General features: G+C 39.1%; 1 protein-coding gene across 4 annotated transcripts in view; it reads left to right on the top strand.

The window, feature by feature from the left end:
- Adgrv1 (adhesion G protein-coupled receptor V1) overlaps positions 1-21,435 on the top strand; it is a 543,529-nt gene that overhangs the window by 100,206 nt on the left and 421,888 nt on the right. For all 4 annotated transcript variants that reach the window (XM_031360570.1, XM_031360571.1, XM_031360569.1 and 1 more), the window contains 12 exons: positions 1,122-1,731; positions 4,637-4,852; positions 5,409-5,624; positions 6,842-7,086; positions 8,395-8,576; positions 9,314-10,125; positions 12,696-12,905; positions 15,076-15,206; positions 15,767-15,866; positions 16,977-17,156; positions 17,766-17,929; positions 20,375-20,468. In XM_031360570.1, coding sequence (XP_031216430.1) covers positions 1,122-1,731; positions 4,637-4,852; positions 5,409-5,624; positions 6,842-7,086; positions 8,395-8,576; positions 9,314-10,125; positions 12,696-12,905; positions 15,076-15,206; positions 15,767-15,866; positions 16,977-17,156; positions 17,766-17,929; positions 20,375-20,468 — 3,160 coding nt within the window. The remainder of the gene's footprint in view (positions 1-1,121; positions 1,732-4,636; positions 4,853-5,408; positions 5,625-6,841; positions 7,087-8,394; positions 8,577-9,313; positions 10,126-12,695; positions 12,906-15,075; positions 15,207-15,766; positions 15,867-16,976; positions 17,157-17,765; positions 17,930-20,374; positions 20,469-21,435) is intronic.

Below are 21,435 nucleotides of genomic sequence, written 5' to 3'. Positions count from 1 at the left end.
TTTTTTTTTAAAGAGCTGTGGTTAGGAGATGTGAGTTCTGAGAGGGAAGGGATTGATGAATATCTGTAAGTGAATTTGCATGTGCATGAGGCCCTGTGCCACCTCATACAGAAGAAAAGGAAATCCCAAATATTTGTAAATAGTAAAAATAGCACAAATACTATTTAGTTGTGTGTGTGTGTGTGTGTGTGTGTGTGTATACACCTGTCCTGCCAAGTTCTAATGGAACTCGGATATATTGATAAATGACTTAATGGGGACCACAGCTCACCCACTTTCCTTGTTTCCACATAACGATGAAGAAAGCTGAAACTAATACATCCTTCTGTACGTTTATGACAGATTTTATTTCATCCTTTTGAAATAATTGACTAATCTGTGAAATTAATCGAACTTCAGAAAGAGTAATTACTTAGGACTAAAAATTCTGAGAAAGGATGATCCTTTAATAAAATTATTGCCTCATTTTATTTTGAGTTGGAAATGATATTTTAAATATAGTAAACGATTATTAGGATAATTATTAGGATTTCTTTAGAACATGTTTAAGGTTTTGTTTTTAATATATTAAAGCATTTCTTCTAACTACACTTTGTTGTACTTTGGGTCAAATATATTGAAAACAACTTTTGCTGGAAACTGTCTCTGCTCTGTTTTTTACAGTGGAGGATGCCTCTTTTTCCATAAGTATAAAGAGTATCTCTTATGTGTGCTATAATAAATTACCATCCATGTTTGATTTTTTATATATATATATGTGTGTACACACATATATATATATATGTACACACACACACACACACACATATATATATATACACACACACACTTATATATGTTCATAGAAAATAATACCTATGGTTTACTTGGAAGATAAATATTTTATGACTAGTTTTTGATTTTCTACCTGTTGTCACTTTTTATATGCTGTCAACTCAGGGGTAAGTTGTGTACGGCCTCTACCTTCAATAGTCTTATAGTCTTAAAAACTTAGAAAATTAAAATAAGAGATAAAAAACAAGTTAACGAAAACTTGGAATTTACCCTTGCACTATCATTATCTTCTTAAATTCTTAAGCCAGTGTGCCAGTTTCTCTTTTTAAATCTTAACTCTTCCACAGGTCACACGGACTCAGGGAGCTCTGTCTCCAGTGACTTTGCAATGGAAGGTAGACTCTGACCCAGATGGGGATCTCGCCGTCACATCTGGCAACATCACATTTGAGATTGGGCAGAGGATTGCCTCCATCACTGTGGAAATATTACCAGATGAAGAGCCAGAGCTCGACAAGGCACTCACTGTATGGATCCTCAATGTGTCCAGTGGCTCCTTGGGAGTTCTTACAAATGCCACATTGACAATTTTGGCTAGTGACGATCCTTATGGGGTGTTCATTTTTCCTAACAAAACTAGACCTATGAGTGTTGAAGAAGCAAACCAGAATGTCACATTATCGATAATAAGGTTGAAAGGCCTCATGGGAGAAGTTGCAATCTCATATGCAACCATAGATGATATGGAAAAACCACCATATTTCCCACCTAATTTAGCTAGAGCCACTCAAGGAGGAGATTACATATCAGCCTCTGGATTGGCTCTTTTCAGGGCTAATCAGACCGAGGCATCAATCACTATTTCAATCCTGGATGATGATGAACCAGAACAGTCAGAATCTGTGTTCATTGAACTGTTCAATTCTTCCTTAGTAGACAAAGTACAGAGTCGCCCAAGTAAGTATCTATTAATGTGTTATTGTCATTGGAGATAAGACTATGGAAGTGAAAAACCCAAAGTCTTATATAACAGAAAAATCTATAAGGAAGGTAAGATTAAAGGTAAGTAAAACTACCTTTAAACAATTTTCTTCATTTATTTTATTTGCTCATGTGTGCCTGACCGCAAGCATACCAAATGCATGCGGGTACCTGAGGATGCCAGAAGAGGGCATCACATCCCCTGGAACTTGACTTCCAGCTGGTTGTGAGCTGCCCACTGTGGATGCTTAGACCTGTATTCAGGTCTTCTGTAAGAGCAACAAGTATTCTTAACCATTTGCTCCAAGTATCTCTGAATGCAATACTGCAATACTTCATAAGTAATTTTTTTTAAGACAACTGGAAATCAGGCATATATTTTTCTTTAGAAATCCTACTTTTAAAAAGTATTCATGTCCTCAAAGTACATTTTAAAAACTTGTGTGTAATGATTATAGATCTGACCCTAGTGCTGTTTTGTTGCTCAGAACTATTCTGCAGTCAGTTATAAAGAGCCCGTACATAGCTCTCGTGGCATCACCATGAGCCACTTTATGTTGGTACACCTCTAACAGATTTTCTAGTGAACAGATATGCATAAGGTGAAGAGATAGGGCTGTGCACCTGGAAGAACTGAATTTGTGGAGTTACAAGGGATAGGATGTAAGATTTGAAGATCTGTATTCTATAATATGCTGCCATATGGGTTAAGATCTCTTGTCAGCAGGTTTGTTCATCTTACCTGGGTAGACTATATAAGGTGACAACAGCCTTACTAATTATAGGCAGGGATACAGAAGACAATTTATGGCTGCTGACATGAAGACCAGGTTAACAGGTTTTTTTTTATGAAACATCTCTGCTCTTCTATAAAGATAGATTTAGGATCAGTTGTGACAGCAAAGAAGTTGAAGTAGAACTCATCAATTAGTCTTTTAATGTAAGAATTATAAAGCATATATTGTTATTCAGCCAGTTTACAACTTGCTGAGATTGAAATAAAAGCAAAAGGATGACTGCCTGTAACAGTGGCATGGATCTGCCCATGCCGAAGTCAGGTAACCTCATTTCAATGTATAATGACACATGACACAATTTTGGATGTAATCTTCGAAAGCCCAGTTTTCCTCATATAATTATGGAGTAATAGAAATGTAAATACATTTTATTCATAATGTGGGTATATTAGGGGATTACATGTGATAATAGATGTAAAAGTGATTCAGCATCTGCTGTGCTGTAAGCATTCAGTAATGGCGCAGTCATTAGTAAGACGGCATGTGTGGAGAACCTTTGTGCTGTTGTGATGGAGAAGTGGTCCATGTGCCATTTATGGAGCAATACGGAGCACAGCTGTTACGCACGCTAAAGGGAAGAGTGGTGTGAAGCTAAGGGGGGCTGGGGAGGAGAGGGATAAACAGACTCAGATTATAATAGACAAAAGCTAGTGTAAGGTCTGCTAAGCCTTCACTACTTTGAATGTAGTCACCAAGTTTTCTGAACAGTAGCCATATGAGCAGACTTTTCAGAGGAGGGCACCCACGTGTGGATAACTGCAGGCATTACGCATGGCTTGCCGAGAACTGTATGGTGAAGGGGCATGTGAAGTTTTATAGTTTATTTCTTGGTTCTCTCTGACAGGTACTAATATATGATCATGGATTATTTCATTAACTTCTTTGTGACATTAAGTCCTTATCTGTAGAAATGTGTATATGTGTGTATACATGCAATCCAAATATATTAATTATATATACAAATATATCAAATATATTGTGTTTTCTGTCAAGTTGACACAAGCCCCAGTCATCTCAGAGAAGCTCAGTTGTGAAGATGCCTCCATAAGATCTGGGTGTAAGGCATTTTCTTAATTAGTGATAGATGGAGGAGGGCCCAGCTCACTGTGGTTGGTGCCATCCCTAGGCTGGTGGTCCTGGGCTCTATAAGAAAGCAGGATGAGCAAGCCATGAGGTGCAAACCAGTAAGCAGCACCCCTCCATGGCTTCTGCATCAGCTCCTGCTTCCCGGTTCCCACCTGCTTTGAGTTCCTGCCTTGGCTTCCCTTGAATGGATTATGCCTAGGGGTGTGTAGGCCAAATAAGCCTCCTCAAGTTGTTTTTGGTCATGGTGTTTCATCACAGCAACTGTAACCCTAACCAACACATATATTCAAGTCAAATGTATCAGCAGATGAATAGAAACAAAGACATGTGCATATTAGTAATTGCATAAAGAATGAAATTGGGTTTCAACAAAATAGATGGAACTGGCAGATATTATGAATGAAAGATAAGCACTGCACGTTATGTGGAAACTTAGAAAGTTTGTTCCAAAGAAGAGATCAGTATAGTGGTTATTACTAAGGAAAAGCAAGAGGAGGGAGAGAGGATGGCTGGATAGCAGGCATCCAAATAAGACAAGGGAACGAGCTCCCACATGCACCATACAGAGAGGAAAAGAGTGTTTGCAGCTGGATCTAGGTTCTGGGATCAAGGACTTTCCTATTCAATTTTGTGATGATGGAATTCTGTTTAACGATGGCACCGCAGTGACCTAATTGTGATAGTGTAACTCTGTAGGCTCTTAGTATCTGATTATACAACTTGATGATTAATTACACTTAGATCATCAATATCTTTAATACCTATTGTAATATTCTTATAGTAGAATTGTTCCTTTGATAATGTTTTGAATTCCTAGATTATATGTTAAAAGACAGTAGAGATTTCCTATTTTCCTTATTTTTGTATTTCCGATGCTTAGATTAAGATTGGCATCTCTACATATTTAAACTCTTAAAAACATAAATAAGGGAGAGAATGAGAAGTCTGTTGGATTCTTGGTGGCTGTTAACTGTATTGCCTCTTCTTATGTCTTTCAGTCTCGCATTCTCCACGCCTTGGGCCTAAGGTGGAGACTGTGGCCCACCTCATTATTGTTGCCAATGATGATGCATTTGGAACTGTACAGCTGTCTGCATCGACTGTTCATGTAGCAGAAAATCATGTTGGACCCATTATCAATGTGACTCGAACAGGAGGAACATTTGCAGATGTTTCTGTTAAGTTTAAAGCTGTGCCAATAACCGCAGCAGCAGGTAAGAGAAGTCATGGAGAGGAGCAGAGATTGTGTGGATTAACTGATGCTTTAGGTCCTATAAGGAACACCCCCTTGCTCCCTAAGGTGGTCAGCAGCAGCTGCACTTGACCCAGCTTTGTGAGGAGGCCTCTCCAGCTGTGTTGATGGGGATGCTCACTTGTGGCATCTGGAAGACTGTACAGCTTGTCTTCCCACTGAGATTACAATTCTATGTTTTATTCTGACAGCACTGTGCACATTGTCTTTTTTTGTTTTTTTTAAAAAAACTGGAGTCATCGTTTTCTCTCTGTCTCTCTTTATGTGTGTTTATGCATGCATTATGAACATCTCAGAGGAATGTCATATCTTTAGGTGTGTGTGAACATGAGAACACAGGAAGTTGTCCGTAATCAAACACACACACTTCTTTAGTTTGAGAAATAATGCTTCTTTTTCAAACGAGTATAGCTAAACATCCTCCAAAACGATTTCTCCAAGTACGGGGCATCACTTCCCTGGTGTGTGGGATGCTTCTTCTGAAGTAAGCTTGCACAGTTGTCCATGTGTCTTTGCAGGTGAGGATTATAGTATAGCGTCCTCAGACGTGGTCTTGCTGGAAGGGGAAACCACTAAAGCTGTGCCAATATATATCATTAATGACATCTACCCTGAGCTGGAAGAAACCTTTCTTGTGCAGCTACTGAATGAGACGACAGGCGGAGCCACGCTGGGGCCTCTAAGAGAGGCGGTCATTACCATAGAGGCTTCTGATGACCCCTATGGACTGTTTGGTAACTGTTTGTTTATCTCTCTTACTCTGAAAGTCACAGAAAGAAAAATCACCTTTGCTTTATTTAAGATTGAGTTGACAAAGGCAGTTTTTGTTTCTTTTGGTTTTCTTTTTTGTTTTTGTTTTGTTTTTGAGGTATCACTACTTATACATAAGATTCCTGGCATAAGTTAATGGTTTCCTGGGAAGGACGAAGAAAAATATGAACTGACCAGTACCCTCAGAGCTCCCAGGGACTAAACCACCAGCCAAAGAGTACATATGGGGGGACTCATGGCTTCAGCTGCATATGTAGCAGAGGATGGCCAAGTCGGTCATCAATGGGAGGAGAGGCCCTTGGTCCTGTGAAGGTTCTATGCCCCAGTGTAGGGGATGCCAGGGCCAGTAAACAGGAGAGGGTGCTGTGGTGAGCAGGGGGAGGGGGGAGGGAACAAGGGTTTGTTTTTGTTTTCTTATTTTATTTTATTTTCTTTTTTTCTTTTTTTTTTGGAGGAGAACCTGGGAAAGGAGATATTATATGACATGTAAATAAACAAAATATCTAATAATAAAAAAAAATCTACTTCTTCAAAAAAAAAAAAAGAAATCATACTTTTAACATGGAGATACTCAAAAACTGTTTGCTTTTGTGTCAACACTGGCTCCTAGATGTGTTATGTAAACTCTTTGTCTGAGGTTTGGGAGACAGTGGCATGGTCCCTGTGAAGACTGGGCTGTCCTGTTGGGCTTGCCCAACATTTACTTTTACATAATTCTTTTAAATAGTTAATTAACACAATTTCCACTCACATTTGGGTTGCTTAACCTTCCCCTGTATAATGTCAGTGAGGAAGCAAGTATGTGTGCATATATGTCATAATCATGCAGCATTTGTTTCATATCATCCAGGCTTGTATCTCTGTCCTGTTTTGAGTATGAGCCAGTTGTAATTAAGGGTAACAACTACTTTTGTAGCCCAGGCTGGCCCTGCAGTCACTAGAGCACTTGCTGGGCTTATTCATTCAGCTCATGCTGGGCACAAACCTGTCCCCTGTAGATGTTCACAATCTGCTTTTATCACAATTATAAATTGCAGGCAAACATTGGCAGTCCATTATGTCACAGCTACTGCTTAGGGTACTTAGCAGGAGAATCTCTTTTCTCAGAGGCTCCAGCTTGGTCTTAGTTTGTCACAGTTTCACTTTGTGTCTAAAAGCAACTGTTCTGTCTGCCCTTCAGGTTTTCAGAATACTAAATTTATTGTAGAGGAACCTGAGTTTAACTCAGTGAGGGTAAACGTGCCAATAATTCGAAATTCTGGGACACTCGGCAATGTTACTGTTCAATGGGTTGCCATCATTAATGGACAGCTTGCTACTGGCGACCTGCGAGTTGTCTCAGGTAATGTGACCTTTGCCCCTGGGGAAACCATTCAAACCTTGTTGTTAGAGGTCCTGGCTGACGACGTTCCGGAGATTGAAGAGGTGAGAGGACTGACTAGTATAGAATGACATTGTAAATTGTGCCTTGTCTTTTAGAGTGAGCATGTTGCTGTGAGAATGATGGATACATGCTGTCTGCAGGGATCCCCCAGAATGCTAGTCTGAAGGCTGTTTATAACACACAGAAAGAGAACAGTCTAGGAATGCTGCTAGTCTGAAGGCTGTTTTATAACACACAGAAAGAGGACAGTCTAGAAATGCATGGTGCACAGGCCAGCTTACCAGTTTAAGATTGCTTTTGTGTGTGCATTTATGGTGTGTTCTAGAGCACTTCTGTTAAGTGATTCTGTATGTATGTATGCCTATATATCATAATCGTGCAGCAGTTGCTTCATATCATCCAGGCTTGTATCTCTGTCCCATTCTGAGTATGAGCCAGTTGTAATTAAGTGTAGATTTTGATTTTCCAGAGACTCACCCTCCCATTATTTTTATACTATTATAACAAACATAGTAGGTATATTTTCCTGGCATTTCTTGTAATGAAAATGAAATATGGAAAATAAGAATAAGTTGGCAAATCACTTAAATTACTATAAATAATTTTATGAAATTCAAGTATTATTGTTTAGATCTCATATTCCTTTTAATAATAATTTTATTTAATTGACTATGAAATCTATAACATTTATTTAAATCACTAATTATGCAATTATTCATTTCAAAAATATTGACCATGCATTAGTACATGTAATATATATTCTTTCTGAACTTAGGTGGCATTATACAATAATTCTTTAAAGTTTTGTTGAGAATTACAGTTTAAGATAGTCTGGGGGAAACCCAGAACAGATTCACTTACCACCTAAATGGATACGTAATAGCTCTCCTAAATAAGAAAAGCTTGAGATATGAAAGTTGTATTATTACAATGATAAACATAAATTTATGTCTTTCATTTAAATTTAAAATTTATTTACCTTAATTTTAAATCTACTTAAAATTTTAATACTTACTTATTAAAATTAACTTACTTTAATTAAATTAAAAATAATTAAAAATAAAATTTAAATTTAGAAAACTGATATTTGTGACTAAATACTAAGTGATTTGAACAGCTTGTGTTTCTTATGTATTACTCTTCTATTAAAAGATAAATATGTGCTCTTCTATTAAAAGTTGATCATCTATTATTTTGTTATATGTTAACTTCTGAGTGCAATGGGCAGTTTCTTTGGGCTCATTTGCATTTCATCATAATCTGTTATTATGTGGATGTGTTTGATATTTTCCTGCATCATTCATCTTAGAACTGGGATGCTGTTAAGGAAGTTTTCGCTATGTTTTTAGGTTGTCCAGGTGCAACTAGCTGCTGCCTCTGGCGGAGGTACAATTGGGTTAGATCGAGTAGTGAATATTGTTATACCTGCCAATGATAACCCTTATGGCTCAGTAGCCTTTGTTCAGTCCATTTATCGTGTCCAAGAGCCTCTGGAGAGAAGTTCCTATGCTAACATAACTGTCAGGAGAAGGTACGTGAGATGTTTGCTGCGTCTGTAGCCGTGTGGGCTGGAGAGGGATCCTACTCTATGCTGTCAGCTGTTGTAACTTACTCCACAGCTTATGAGCTTAAAATGCATTAGCTAGATTGTATAGTGATAGAAAGGCAATCATGTTTATTAGTGAAATCAAGATGGCCTCTTGGTGCTTTCTAGCTACCAAAATCTATTGGTTTCCTATGTAATATGCTCTAATTAGAGCTTGAATACAGCATGCTTTTAAGCTCAGATGTATGAAGGGGGAATTTTAGGTTCTGTTTTTCTCGCATTTCTTTTGTAGGGAACACAGTGTTCAGTGGCCTCCTTTAGAAACAGAACAGAGAGGGTTGAGGGACCTGCAGCAAAATAGTTACATTTCTCTAAATGTATTCATTTTACTGTCATAGTTATTTTTTTTCCAGTGAAATCTATAGTTAAAGTTTTGTAATCAGGTCTAGGAACTCTGAAGTGGATACAGCTTGCCTACCTTGCAAAATATTTTCATAGCATGAGTAAAAAAGTAAGCCTTGAAAACTAGGCAGCATAGCTGGTGCCAGAAAATGAAATGTTGAAAGATAAACATAATTAAGAAATAAGGTTGTGTTAGTACTGGTGTTTAAAATACTCTAAAAAATGCTTCTCAAAACCACAGTCAGTGTTGTTCTCTGTGTGCAGTTGCCAGATTTGTCTGAGTGCTTAACCTGCTTTCCTACTGTCCCTACACATTCCAGCGGAGGACACTTTGGTCGCCTGCTGTTAGTCTACAGTACTTCTGATATTGATGTAGTGGCTCTTGCAGTTGAGGAAGGTGAGGATGTATTATCCTACTATGAGTCACCAACTCAAGAGATGCCCGACCCACTCTGGAGAACTTGGGTGAACATGTCTGCAGTGGAGGAGACACAGTATACCTGTGCCACTTTGTGTCTCAAGGAACATGCCTGCTCAGCGTTTTCAGTTGTCAGTGGTGCCGACCGTCCTCAGTGCTTCTGGATGACTTCATGGGTCAGCTTAACTGTGAACAGCTCAGACTTCCAAACCTACAAGAAGAACATGACTAGGGTGGCCTCTCTTTTTAGTGGCCAGGCAGTTGCTGGTAGTGACTATGAGCCTGTGACAAGGCAGTGGGCTGTGATGCTAGAAGGTGATGAGTTTGCAAATCTTACTGTTTCTGTACTTCCTGATGATGTTCCCGAGATGGATGAAAGTTTCCTAATTTCTCTCTTTGAAGTTCACCTTATGAACATCTCAGACAGTTTTAAAAACCAGCCAACCATAGGACATCCGAATTCTTCTGCTGTGGTCATAGGACTGAATGGCGATGCCTTTGGAGTATTCATGATCTACAGTGTTAGTCCAAATACCTCGGAAGATGGCTTATGTGTGGAAGTGCAGGAACAGCCACAAACCTCAGTGGAACTGGTTATCCACAGGACAGGAGGCAGCCTGGGGCAGGTGATGGTTGAATGGCGCATTGTTGGTGGAACAGCTACTGAAGGTTTAGATTTTATAGGTGCCGGAGACATTCTTACTTTTGCAGAAGGTAAGTCATGCTGTAGATGGATTTCAGCATTTCTTGCTAAAGGTATCAGAGTCAATATTATGCTGATGTTCATAAATACTTTATCTACCTGCATATTCTTATTTGTAGAAAGACACAATGTGCTTTTGGAAACAATAGTGATTCAGCTTATAAATAGCTGTACTAACAGATATAGGCTCATATGACCTGCATATGTATATTCTTTTAGTTTTTTTAAAAGAGACATATAGGGGACATCAAAATTTTATGCCTTTAAGCATGATGACTGTGACATTCATATGTCAGAAGCAATAACAAGACAGGTTCTTATTTCATAAGGAAAGTTACAGGAATGAGCTATGGATCCACAAACAAAAGTGTTGAAGAAGCAATGCGACATGAGAATATAAAGTTTTCAAATGTATTAAATAAAATAGGATAGAACGTCAATGAAAATTTTTAAGTAAAGGTAGCCTGAAGTTTGACAGTTGTATTTATTTTAAAATGATCTTTGCCATAGATTAATTTGCTGTGGCAGTATTTTTTTTAAAAGATTTATTTATTTATTTAGTGTATGTAAGTACACTGTAGCTGTCTTTAGACACCCCAGAAGAGGGCATCCAATCTCATTACAGATGGTTGTGAGCCACTATGTGGTTGCTGGGATTTGAACTCAGGATCTTTGGAAGAGCAGTCAGTGTTCTTAACTGCTGAGCCATCTCTCCAGCCCATGTGGCAGTATTCTTAAACTTGTAGAAGAATGCCACGGAATTTTTCATAAGTGATGTATGAACACAGCCAAGAGAGTCTAATGAAGATTATCCTCACATACTCAGTCTTAGCACTAGCTGGATATGATATTTAAAATTGGGAAAGTTCATAGTTTAACTTGGTATAGAAAAGGTAATTTTACTTGTATTTTTTAAATGCTGAATTGAACAGTCACGAAATACCATAGTTATTTTTTTTTACTCCTGATTGAAAAAGTTTCACATATTTATAAGAACCTTAATATACACTGGATAAAAGTTTTTAATTACTAACAATTCTATGTCTCAGAGCAATTCATTATATCTGTTTATATTTTAATGCACATATGTTTTTGAAACTAGTAACTATATATGTAACAGACTTTAAAGATATCTAGTAAACATTGTGTTCAAGAATACAAGTTTTAAATGTCTTAAAGGTGGCTGGAAATGCAGTTTGGTCAGTACAATGCTTGTCTAGCATTCACAAAGCCCTGGATATAATCCCTAGCACCATGGAAACCAAGGTGATAATATTTGCGTCTAATTCTAGCACTCAGCTGATGGAGCCACAGGGCAGGAGTTTACTGTCATCAGCTATATGCTGAGTTTGAGGCCGTGCTGGCTCCATAAGGTAGACCATCTCAGAAAATAAAATGAATATAAAATAAAATGCTAGAAATCATTTCTGCATATAGGGAGTAGGAAGGAAGCTGAATCCTGAGCAGGTGATAGCAGGTGATAGCAGGAGGTGGCTGCGGATTGGTCACATCTTCTTCTATTTGAAAGTGAGTAACAAAAGTGTAACAAGATAGGGGATAAAATTATAAAACAAGAGATAAAAGTTATAGGTAAATTTATCATGGCTTAGATAAATATAAAGGAGGACCATATCAGATAAAGCAGCTTCCTTATATACATTATCATATTGAATTATAACTTTAGCTTCACACAAAATGGACTTTATTTTGTAGCTAACTTAGATTATTAGATAATATGCAGTTTCAAATCAAGGCTCCTGGTTCAATGCCCAGAACCATAAGCGGGGAGAGAAGGTAACCACACTGTCTTGAGGCAGTCTTGGCCCCGATCACCATGTTCCCTTCTTTTCCATCTTCCTTTTACAACAGGGATGGGAACTACACAGGATCCCTCTCAGGCGAACTGAAGAGGGTGGGCATGTTGCAGGATGTTCCCCGGCTCTCTTTACTAAAGGAGCACTGTGTCAGATACTGTCCCTCTTCTCCCACGGTGGTCCTCTGTTGTCTCCATTTTTTTCTTGCAACACGTCCTGGAAACTTGTTTAGGATGCTGCCTCCTCAACCATCCTCCCCAAACCAACAGTTCTCGTGCTGCTGTCTCACTCAGCTAGAACGTGCTGTTCCTCTGTGCCCTTTGACCACTGTTCCACATATGCCACATGTGTGAGGGAGATGTAGGGATGACCAAGACTATTCACAGAAACGGCACAACAGGAATGAGATTACACTTGCCTTACGGGACCTCCCCGTAAACAGGACTTCAATGCTCCTTCCTAGGTCGAGCATTGCTTTTGACAAAGACCTGGGAGTAAACCATGATTCTTTGAAATAGTCGTCCCCCCTGACTTTCTACTGTTCAACGTCCTTTCCATAGTCTGCCCACACTGAGGCTTTTATAGCACTTTGATTTTAAGAAAGCAAGTAACATGCAACAGTTTGATGTGGCGGTGACACTGTTGCTCACAGCACTGAACTGTTATAATGGACACATTTTTACTTCCCTTTTAAAATTAATTTTTCTTTTGGATTTTCAGGTTGGTATTTCACTAATTTAACTTTTAATTCCTTTAACCTTTTCTAGGTGAAACCAAAAAGACGGCCATTTTAAACATTTTGGATGACTCTGAGCCAGAGGACGATGAAAGTGTCCTTGTCCGTCTGGTGGCCACCGAGGGTGGAAGCAGAATCCTGCCCAGCTCAGACACCGTGACAGTCAACATCTTGGCAAATGACAATGTGGCAGGAATTGTCAGCTTTCAGACAGCTTCCAGATCTGTCATAGGCCACGAAGGTGGGTTCTGTTTAATTGAACACATTCTTTCTTATTTGCACAGATGTGATTCTTTGTCTCATGTTCTGAATCATCTGGTTTTTTCTTTCCTTTCTTATTGAGCTGTGGTTTTGAGCTGCATAGCAGTCTATAGAAGAAGTCTTCTGGTATGCATTGCTTAGATGTATGAGCCTCACAGAGACTGTGATCTAGCTCACAGATGCCATTCCCACTGCTAGGGGTGCTGGGTGCCTCTGTGTTGGAATGCTTGGGTTTCTCCTCTGCTAGATCACAACACAGTCCGTATGTCATAGAGGTCTTTGGAAAGTGAGCTGTAAATTCGAAGTGCTTAGTACAGTTTTTGGAAAGTGTAGAATGTGTAATTTGTTATTGCACAGTAAAATATTGAATATCAGTGAAAATATTCATAATGGTGAGTATTTTAGCCTGAGCTTTGTAGTTTACGATGTTTTATGAACAGTGTGCTATGTTAGAAGGCCTGATACAGTGTTTGTTTTAGACACTACAATTTCCCTGCATCTTTAGTATTCTGTCTCAGAAAAAGGCTGTTTTGTTTGATTCAAATATTACAATGATGGTATCTTTGAAAAGAAAAACCTGTTTTGAAATTAATGAAACATTACAGAATGTCCTTCACCACATAGTTTGAATCCTGTATTAAAATAATTCTATGCTAAGGACTTAAGAGATGAAAATGGTATGGCCATATATAAAGATCTTTCAGAGGAGAGCACAAAGCTCACACACATGGGTTAAATGACAGGACAGGGCCAAGGATCTGGTTAGTGGCTGTGCTGGAAACTTGACGCATGGTAGTCAGTGGGCACCTTCTGTCTCCTTGCTGCATGCTTCCAACTTACACATTTGCTAAACTTATCTAGACGTGTGAGTCCTTTGCTGACACTCCTTGCTTTTGTTAATGGTTTAGATTTGCATCTTGTCAATTCAATAATGAATAAAAGTAACTGAGAAATTGTCATGAGCCTATGGTAAAGACAACTTGCTATCAAAAGCTATTTGTAATGTAAATTAAAACACCATCCCAGGACTCCTTAATAATGCTGACAAACCTGTGTGCTGGGTCCACTCCCATCATTTCTGTATTTTAGCATCATCTCTGTGTGATGTCTAGTGTCGGATATCACACACTCTGAAATAAAGAGACAGTGCTGAGGTCAACAGAGGAACTTCCACAGTACTGGAATCCAAAGTCTGTGCTGGGGGAAGAGGGAAGAAAGGGAGTCCTCTGCAAAAACTGTTTTATCCTCTGCAGAACATGACAGTGTAGAAAGCTGTAAACATTTGAAGCGATTTAAATGCAGGATTAAAAAATCTAAGTAGTGCTGCCAATTTGAAAGAAGGAAATCAGAAAGAGAACCTTGCTCTACCTCTAATTAGAATGGAAGTTGGATTTTCATGGATGTCTTAGACTGAGAGGAAAAGCAAATTGTCAGGATGGAGCCATGTGGAGCAGCAGGCTAAGGTGCTGGAAAGAAAGGTTTTGTGACAGGAGAAAGGGCAGAAGAAACCCAGGAGCAAAACCACAAATAGATGCCAAAGGGAGAAAGCCATCAGTCAAAACCGGCAGCTAGGCAGAATGAAGGGAGAGATGGGGGCAGAAGCAAGTGTCTACAATGACTAAGTAACTTAGCCACCCAGAGTGTGGGTACCAAGTTTAGTCCAAGTTCAGCCTAAAGTTTCTGCTGTTGGTCTGTGACAAGATATGGAAGTTTATGGTAGTTTCAACTTTGCTGTGATAATGGTCCTATATCTGGTCCTATCATCAAGACAAAGAACCTGTGGCTACATAGGTCACTGCTGCTAGGGTGGAACTGGCTGTAAAGTTACAGAACCCCTGTGTGTGTTGTGATTGACACGTTTCCTTCCTACTTTCCTGCTGCTTCCTCCTCATGAGAGTCTTTTGTAATTCCTGCATCTTGTAATTCCTGAAGGTCTACCCACAGCAAGTAGTTGGAAGTAGGACCTCTGTACTAATGAATGGCAAGCATGTGTATTCACACGCTAGAAAATTTACAACATAACATAGAGCTCCGTTATGTTCTTGGAATAGGACCCAGAACAGAGGCATGCTTGAGGTTGGGTTTTGCTAACTTTGAATACGAAGTACATTCCCGTTAAGTGCTTGTTATTTGTGTTCCCTCCTTTGCAGGAGAAATGCTGCAGTTCCATGTGATAAGAACACCCCCAGGTCGAGGGAATGTCACTGTCAACTGGAAAGTTCTTGGACAAAATCTAGAAGTCAATTTTGCTAACTCTACGGGCCAACTCTTCTTCTCTGAGGTAACACCGTGAGCAAAACTTTGCCATATGTTTTCCAGAGACAATGCAGCATCTTGAGGAAGACTGGGTAGAAAATGACCACCACCACATTGTATTGATTATCTTTCTCTTCACTGTATGTTTGCCTGGTCCGTGCTCTTTGCTGGTGTATTTAACTTTTGTCTTCATTTCTCCTGCTTTGATATGGAGCCGAAGCCTAGCTGCTGTCGCTTCCAGTACTAGGTTGAGCATCTAATAACTGGAACCCCGTGCCATCAGTGTCCTCTCTTCTTACTTTTTTCTTCCATCACTCATACAGAGATATCTTTGTGTTACTGCTTTCTCAGATACACCACTCCCTGGCTAAGATTTAAATTGATTGATTCAGCAGTCAAAATGTCGAGTTAGTACTTTCAACCTGGTATCTCAAGTCAATGGTTTCTGTTAATTAATCTCTAAGACAATGTTGATCCAAATAAAGCTATGTTTGACTGCACACTCTAAGTATAGGCCAATGAAAGCAGTGTATGGACTGTGTGTGGTAACAATACATGTATGGTATTTCTCCTGGTTTGTCATAGGGTACGTTGAATAAAACAATATTTGTACATTTGTTGGATGACAATATTCCTGAGGAGAAAGAAGTATACCAGGTTGTTCTGTATGATGTCAAGACGCAAGGTAATTTAGACTTTCCTTTTGAACTTTTCTTTGGTATTTTCATTTTACACAAGAAATAAAATGAGCTAGTTTCTATCACTGTATCTAAGAAAGTAGATATATGCAAACTAAAAGAAAGTTACACTGCAGCCAGCATGGTGCTGTACATCTGGGATCTCTGTGCTCAGGATGCTGAGGCAGGAGGATTGTGAGGTTGGGCTCACATCATAAGTGCCAGACCATCCAGAACTACAAACTGAACTCCTTTCTTTGATAATATGTTACTTTAAATATTAAATACCCCATAGAAATATTAGATTGAAAAAGCTCCTAGGCTGGCGTGTGAACACTGGTCCGTATGGCCTGTAGAAAAGTACTCTAGAAGCTTTGCACCATAGGGCGGGGAAGACGGCTCAGTAGGAAAGTGCGTGCTGTGAAACTCTGAAGACCCTAGTGCAGATAGCCAATCCAGAGCTGCACGTGGCTGTACATATCTGTAATTCCAAGCACCCCGATACCCCACGGGAGGTGCAGCCAGCAAGTGTGGCAGCCAGAGTGCAAACAACAGAAGACCCTGTCACAAATAAGGAAGAAGGAGGGAATCTACACTCAAGGTTTTCTACGGATGTTCACATGTGCACTGTCACAGTACACACACACACACACACACACACACACACACACACACAAGGTCCTGCTATGTAGCCCAGGCTGGGTGACATGTACTTCATATATTAGATAGTCATTTGTCTATAAAACACATTTCTAAAGATAATTTTTTTTTATGTTAGAAAACCAATTTAGATGTTTGAACCAATTACTGTTTAGAGATAAATTTGTTCGTTTTTTTGAACAAATTGCTTGGGGTGGGCTATTTCCTGTCTATTAATTCTATAATTCACACAATCAATATAGTCAGTAGTGATACTACCAGCCACATAGAAGAATCCTCACGTTGCTATGTGGAGGGACAGTGAGATGCAGACTGCTTGTCAGCCTGAGCATTTCTGGGAGGGGCAGGACAGCTGGCTGGTTTTCAGGTGCTCCATCAACATGGAAGTGCTTTAAGAATGTTGAAGTTGCTGAAGAGATGCCATCTGAGTTCCTGATGGGCGCCCTGATTATTTTTAGGAGTCTTACCAGCAGGAGTTGCTCTGCTTGATGCCCAGGGATATGCAGCTGTGCTGACAGTCGAAGCCAGCGATGAGCCACATGGCGTTTTAAACTTTGCTCTCTCCTCAAGATTTGTTGTGCTCCAGGAAGCTAATGTAACAATTCAGCTCTTCGTCAACAGAGAGTTCGGATCTCTAGGTTTGTGTTCCTCTGGAGTAGGTACTAAAATGGGGTTTCTAGGCAAGGGCCTTTGAAATTCTGTTTGTAATTTTAAGAATCTATTTTTGTGAGTGAAGCCATTGGTAATATAAATCCTCAAAGGAAAATGGTATTTAGCACAGTACTTTGTAACTTCTTTATTTTTTTAAAAAAAGTTAAAGAAATTATCTGTTTTCACAGAAAGGCTGTGTACCATGCAGCCTTTCAGTCTCAGAGCAGTAGTAGGCTGCAGTGGGGGTCACTAGACTAGGCTCAGTGATGGGGGTTTTCTTCATGTTTCTCCTTATCCTTTTGAGACAAGTAAAGACGCAATAAGGAAAATGAAAGTATACCAGGCCCTTGGGCATAGGCTTGAAAGTACTACATCACTGCTTTCACCCTGTACTAAAACAAGTCCCAGAGCCAAACTGCAAGTCCGGAGGCAGGGATCTGCATCTTCCTAACAGTGGACATCACCGTGCTGGGCCATGTGAAAGGCCACAGCATCAGGACCCGTGACGGGACTGGAAATAACAGGAAGGACTTCATAGGGAGACAGTTTTAAACGTGTGGCTAATCATTGTTCTTTTAAAACACGAATTGCCCTAGGAGCCATCAATGTCACATATGCCACTGTTCCTGGAATAGTAAGCCTGAAAAACGACACCGAAGGAAACCCAGCAGAGCCAGAGGCTGACTTCGTCCCTGTGGTGGGCTTTCTGGTTTTAGAGGAAGGGGAAACAACGGCAGCCATCAGTATCACTGTCCTCGAGGTAAATGCTGATTTATGTCCACGATCTTATATCCAACCCAGTGATCACACAGAGAGTAGAGACTGATAGGGTGATTTACGTATAACATAAACTAGAAAATGGACTTAGAGATTCCTAACAACTTTGTATTTAAAAGTAGCTGTTTTCATGGTGACTAAGACTATATAAAACTTTTTGCTTGTCTATATACTAAATATCATTATCTTCAATATTTGTAAATTTTCTTCAAAACTTGAGAGCTCTACAGTGTTTAGAGATTTTAAGAGTCTATTTGGTTGATCTCCTCTGCTGGTGGCACTAGATCAGGTTATGGCTTTCCTTGATTTTTTTTTTTTTTCTTTAATTTCGAACCACCGAGGAGTTTCCATTTTTGTTTAGATCTGCCAGCCTGCTGTTGTGTATTTTATTATAGAAACATTGTGTGAGAGATAATTTCCTTAGGACACGTCTCTATAAAGTGGCTCTGGCTACATGGTTCCAAGGGAGCAATTTGATAATGCCCAAGGATTCACCAGACCCGCAGGTTCCTGTGGATCGTAATCTTGGTGGGTCAGATTAGTTAAATTAGGGACTGGAAACTCTCTAGAGGCTGATTTAGAAAACAAGGTTATGGTCCAACTTAATGTAATCAGCAGTGACTGACATTGCACCTTAAATGAGTTTTTGCACCATGACATGTTGTGTTTGGGGACTTTGTGGTTCCACTATGTAAATGTGCTTCTGGGAGCTTCTGGGAAGAGTACAGTGACGAGAAAGGTAAAGACAGTGGGGAGTATAGAAGTGGTGGGAATGGCTATATATTTAAAAATACATTTCTGTTATTTCGTATCTGATAGTTCAATTTTATACTTTTATTCTGTTGAAGGCTTCTTGTAGTTTTATAAAATTACTAGTAATTTAAGCTCTATGCCCTATGAGGGTGTTATTGCCACTGCACTGGGGCCCATCGCAACATGAGAACTCCAGATTCAAAAACAAAAGGTGCTATCACATCAGTGTATAACAGGACCTGAAAAAGAAATGTCTACACAATCATGATAAATGCCTGATCTGTTAATGTAACGAATTGGACACTAGTAAATACCCTACACCACACACACACAAACACATATGCACTATACTACACACACATATACATACATATACTATACTCTACACACACATATGACACTACAGACACATACACACAGCACAGGCACACACACACATAAAAACACAGGCACACACACACAAACACAGGCACACACACTCTCACAATCCTGTATATTCACACACATACATGACACTACATACACACAAATTCACACATATACATACGCTATACTACACACACACACACACACACACACACATACACACAGACACACAGACACACCCATACTTTCTAGTTAAGTGAGCTTTGAAAGTACAATGGATACCCCACCCTACCTCCTCCAAGTCTACTTCTGTCAGCGTGGGTTTTCCATGCACTGCCTTTTCTGTTTTGTTGTTTTGAAGGCTTGTGTTCTGATCAGGGCTACTTAGAACACAGCAGGCCTGACATGCACAAGCAAGCCACTGTGGGCTGTGGGAAGGGAGGGCTGTTGCTCATCTTTGTTGACACTGTTGCCTGTCTAGACACCAATTTTAAACTTCTTTTCCTCACAGAGAAACATGTCTCAGATAAGATGAAAACCATGTTGGTATGTGTGTACTGATATTTTAGGCATATATATGTGCATATATATGCATATGCACACACACTCATATATATGTGCACATACTACACACACACACACACACACACACACACACACACACACACACGGTGTAAACTTTGTAAGTATTCACAACTTGTAGTCACTCCTGACACAGGTTTTACTACTCCTGTGTTAGGGTACCTTCTTTGTTTGTGCTGTTAATTGTTGGTACTGATTAATAATAATCACTACCATCTTCAAAGAATTTTTTGAAACTGGATAGTCCTCATACACTATTGTTAATTATTACCGGCAAACTGTGCCTTTGTGGTCACTATTTCTCCAAAACGAACATAGTAGATTTGAGGCTTTGGAATATAAACGAATCACTTTAAACTCCTAGAGGTTGTCCTCAACCTTCCTGTTCCTCTTTCCATACAGCAGATGTCAGGGAAACTGACCATTTTTAGAACTTTGAAATAATTAGATTCATATACTTAGATAGTTACTTTGCTTATAAACTGTCCTTAAAATGTTATAATTTTGAAGTGCTTTCATAGTGTTCCACCTAATACATTCCTCATATAAGCTTGACACTGTTATATTTGTATTTTCTAATTTTAATAATTTTACTACATGTTTATGTTTTCTACTGTGTTTTTACTCTCTATGCATATGCATTTGTAATATAACTTAAAGAATAGTTTATGAGGAATATTTCCTTTAAGCATAATTAAAGCCTTTTTAATGATTTTAATTTTTGCAGGATGATATACCAGAGCTAAAAGAATATTTCTTGGTGAATTTAACTCATGTTGATCTCATTATGGCTCCTCTGACTTCATCTCCTCCCAGACTAGGTATGGGGCTCTTGTTTGTGAACCTTTTTTGCTAATTTGAAAGAACTTCATTGTTTTCATCAGAGTGAAGCATTATAGGAACGGAACACCATTCCTTGTTCTGTTTGCTAATTTCAGCCTGGTGTGAGATGTGATGAGCATTCAGACTTATTCTAGTTAGAGACTATCTTTGCAACGTCATAAGCCGTGTAAAGGCAATAATTACTCTGGTGCTTTTTGAATTTTACAACTATGTTGTAGCCAGATATGCAACTTGCCAGGAAGTATTACTTTTTTTCAAATGTTTTTTTTCTTCATTTTCTTTTAAAATGTAAATAGCTACCTTCATAAGCCAACCATTTTCTTTTTAAGTTTAATGCTTATTTTGTGAATTCTGTTGCTTGCTTCTATTCTGACTGTTGATCTTTTTCTTTCCATGCTTTTAGAAAACTTAATTCATTACAGACTGAAAGGTAAAACTTGAACTTGGTAGAAACTTATTTAGACTCTTCAGTAGATATAGTCTGAGTATTATAGCTGGGAAGTGTGTGAGGCGTGCCAGGTCATAGTGAGAAGCTTGAGATCAGCCTGTCCTGCTTCTCTGGCCGTGGGCTGAAGGGCTGTGGGACAGAGGGGAGTTGGTCCCTTGTGTGCAGGATGGAGGGGGTTAGTCCACTCAGTGCTGTTCAAATGGAGCTCTTTCTGCTCTGGTCCTCTAATTTGAATTGTTGTATGTATTAGTTCTGTCATTTCTTACATCCCTCCATTTTATAAACGAGGCAGTGTAGACTATGAGGAGCTTAGGAATATGCCCCAAATTTCAACCAGAACATGAAAGTGCTGGGTCCTTTATAAAAAACTAAAAGTTTAGTTTTAATAATCTGTGATTTCCCTTTTATTTCAAAATTTTTTTTTTAATTTTTGAGATCGTAATTTAGTTAAGACATTTCTCCCTTCCTTTTTCTCTATCCAAACCCTGTCATATCTA

This window comes from Mastomys coucha, unplaced genomic scaffold (genome assembly GCF_008632895.1).
Source record: "Mastomys coucha isolate ucsf_1 unplaced genomic scaffold, UCSF_Mcou_1 pScaffold8, whole genome shotgun sequence".
Lineage (NCBI taxonomy): Eukaryota > Metazoa > Chordata > Mammalia > Rodentia > Muridae > Mastomys > Mastomys coucha.
This window is presented reverse-complemented; position numbering and strand designations above follow the sequence as displayed.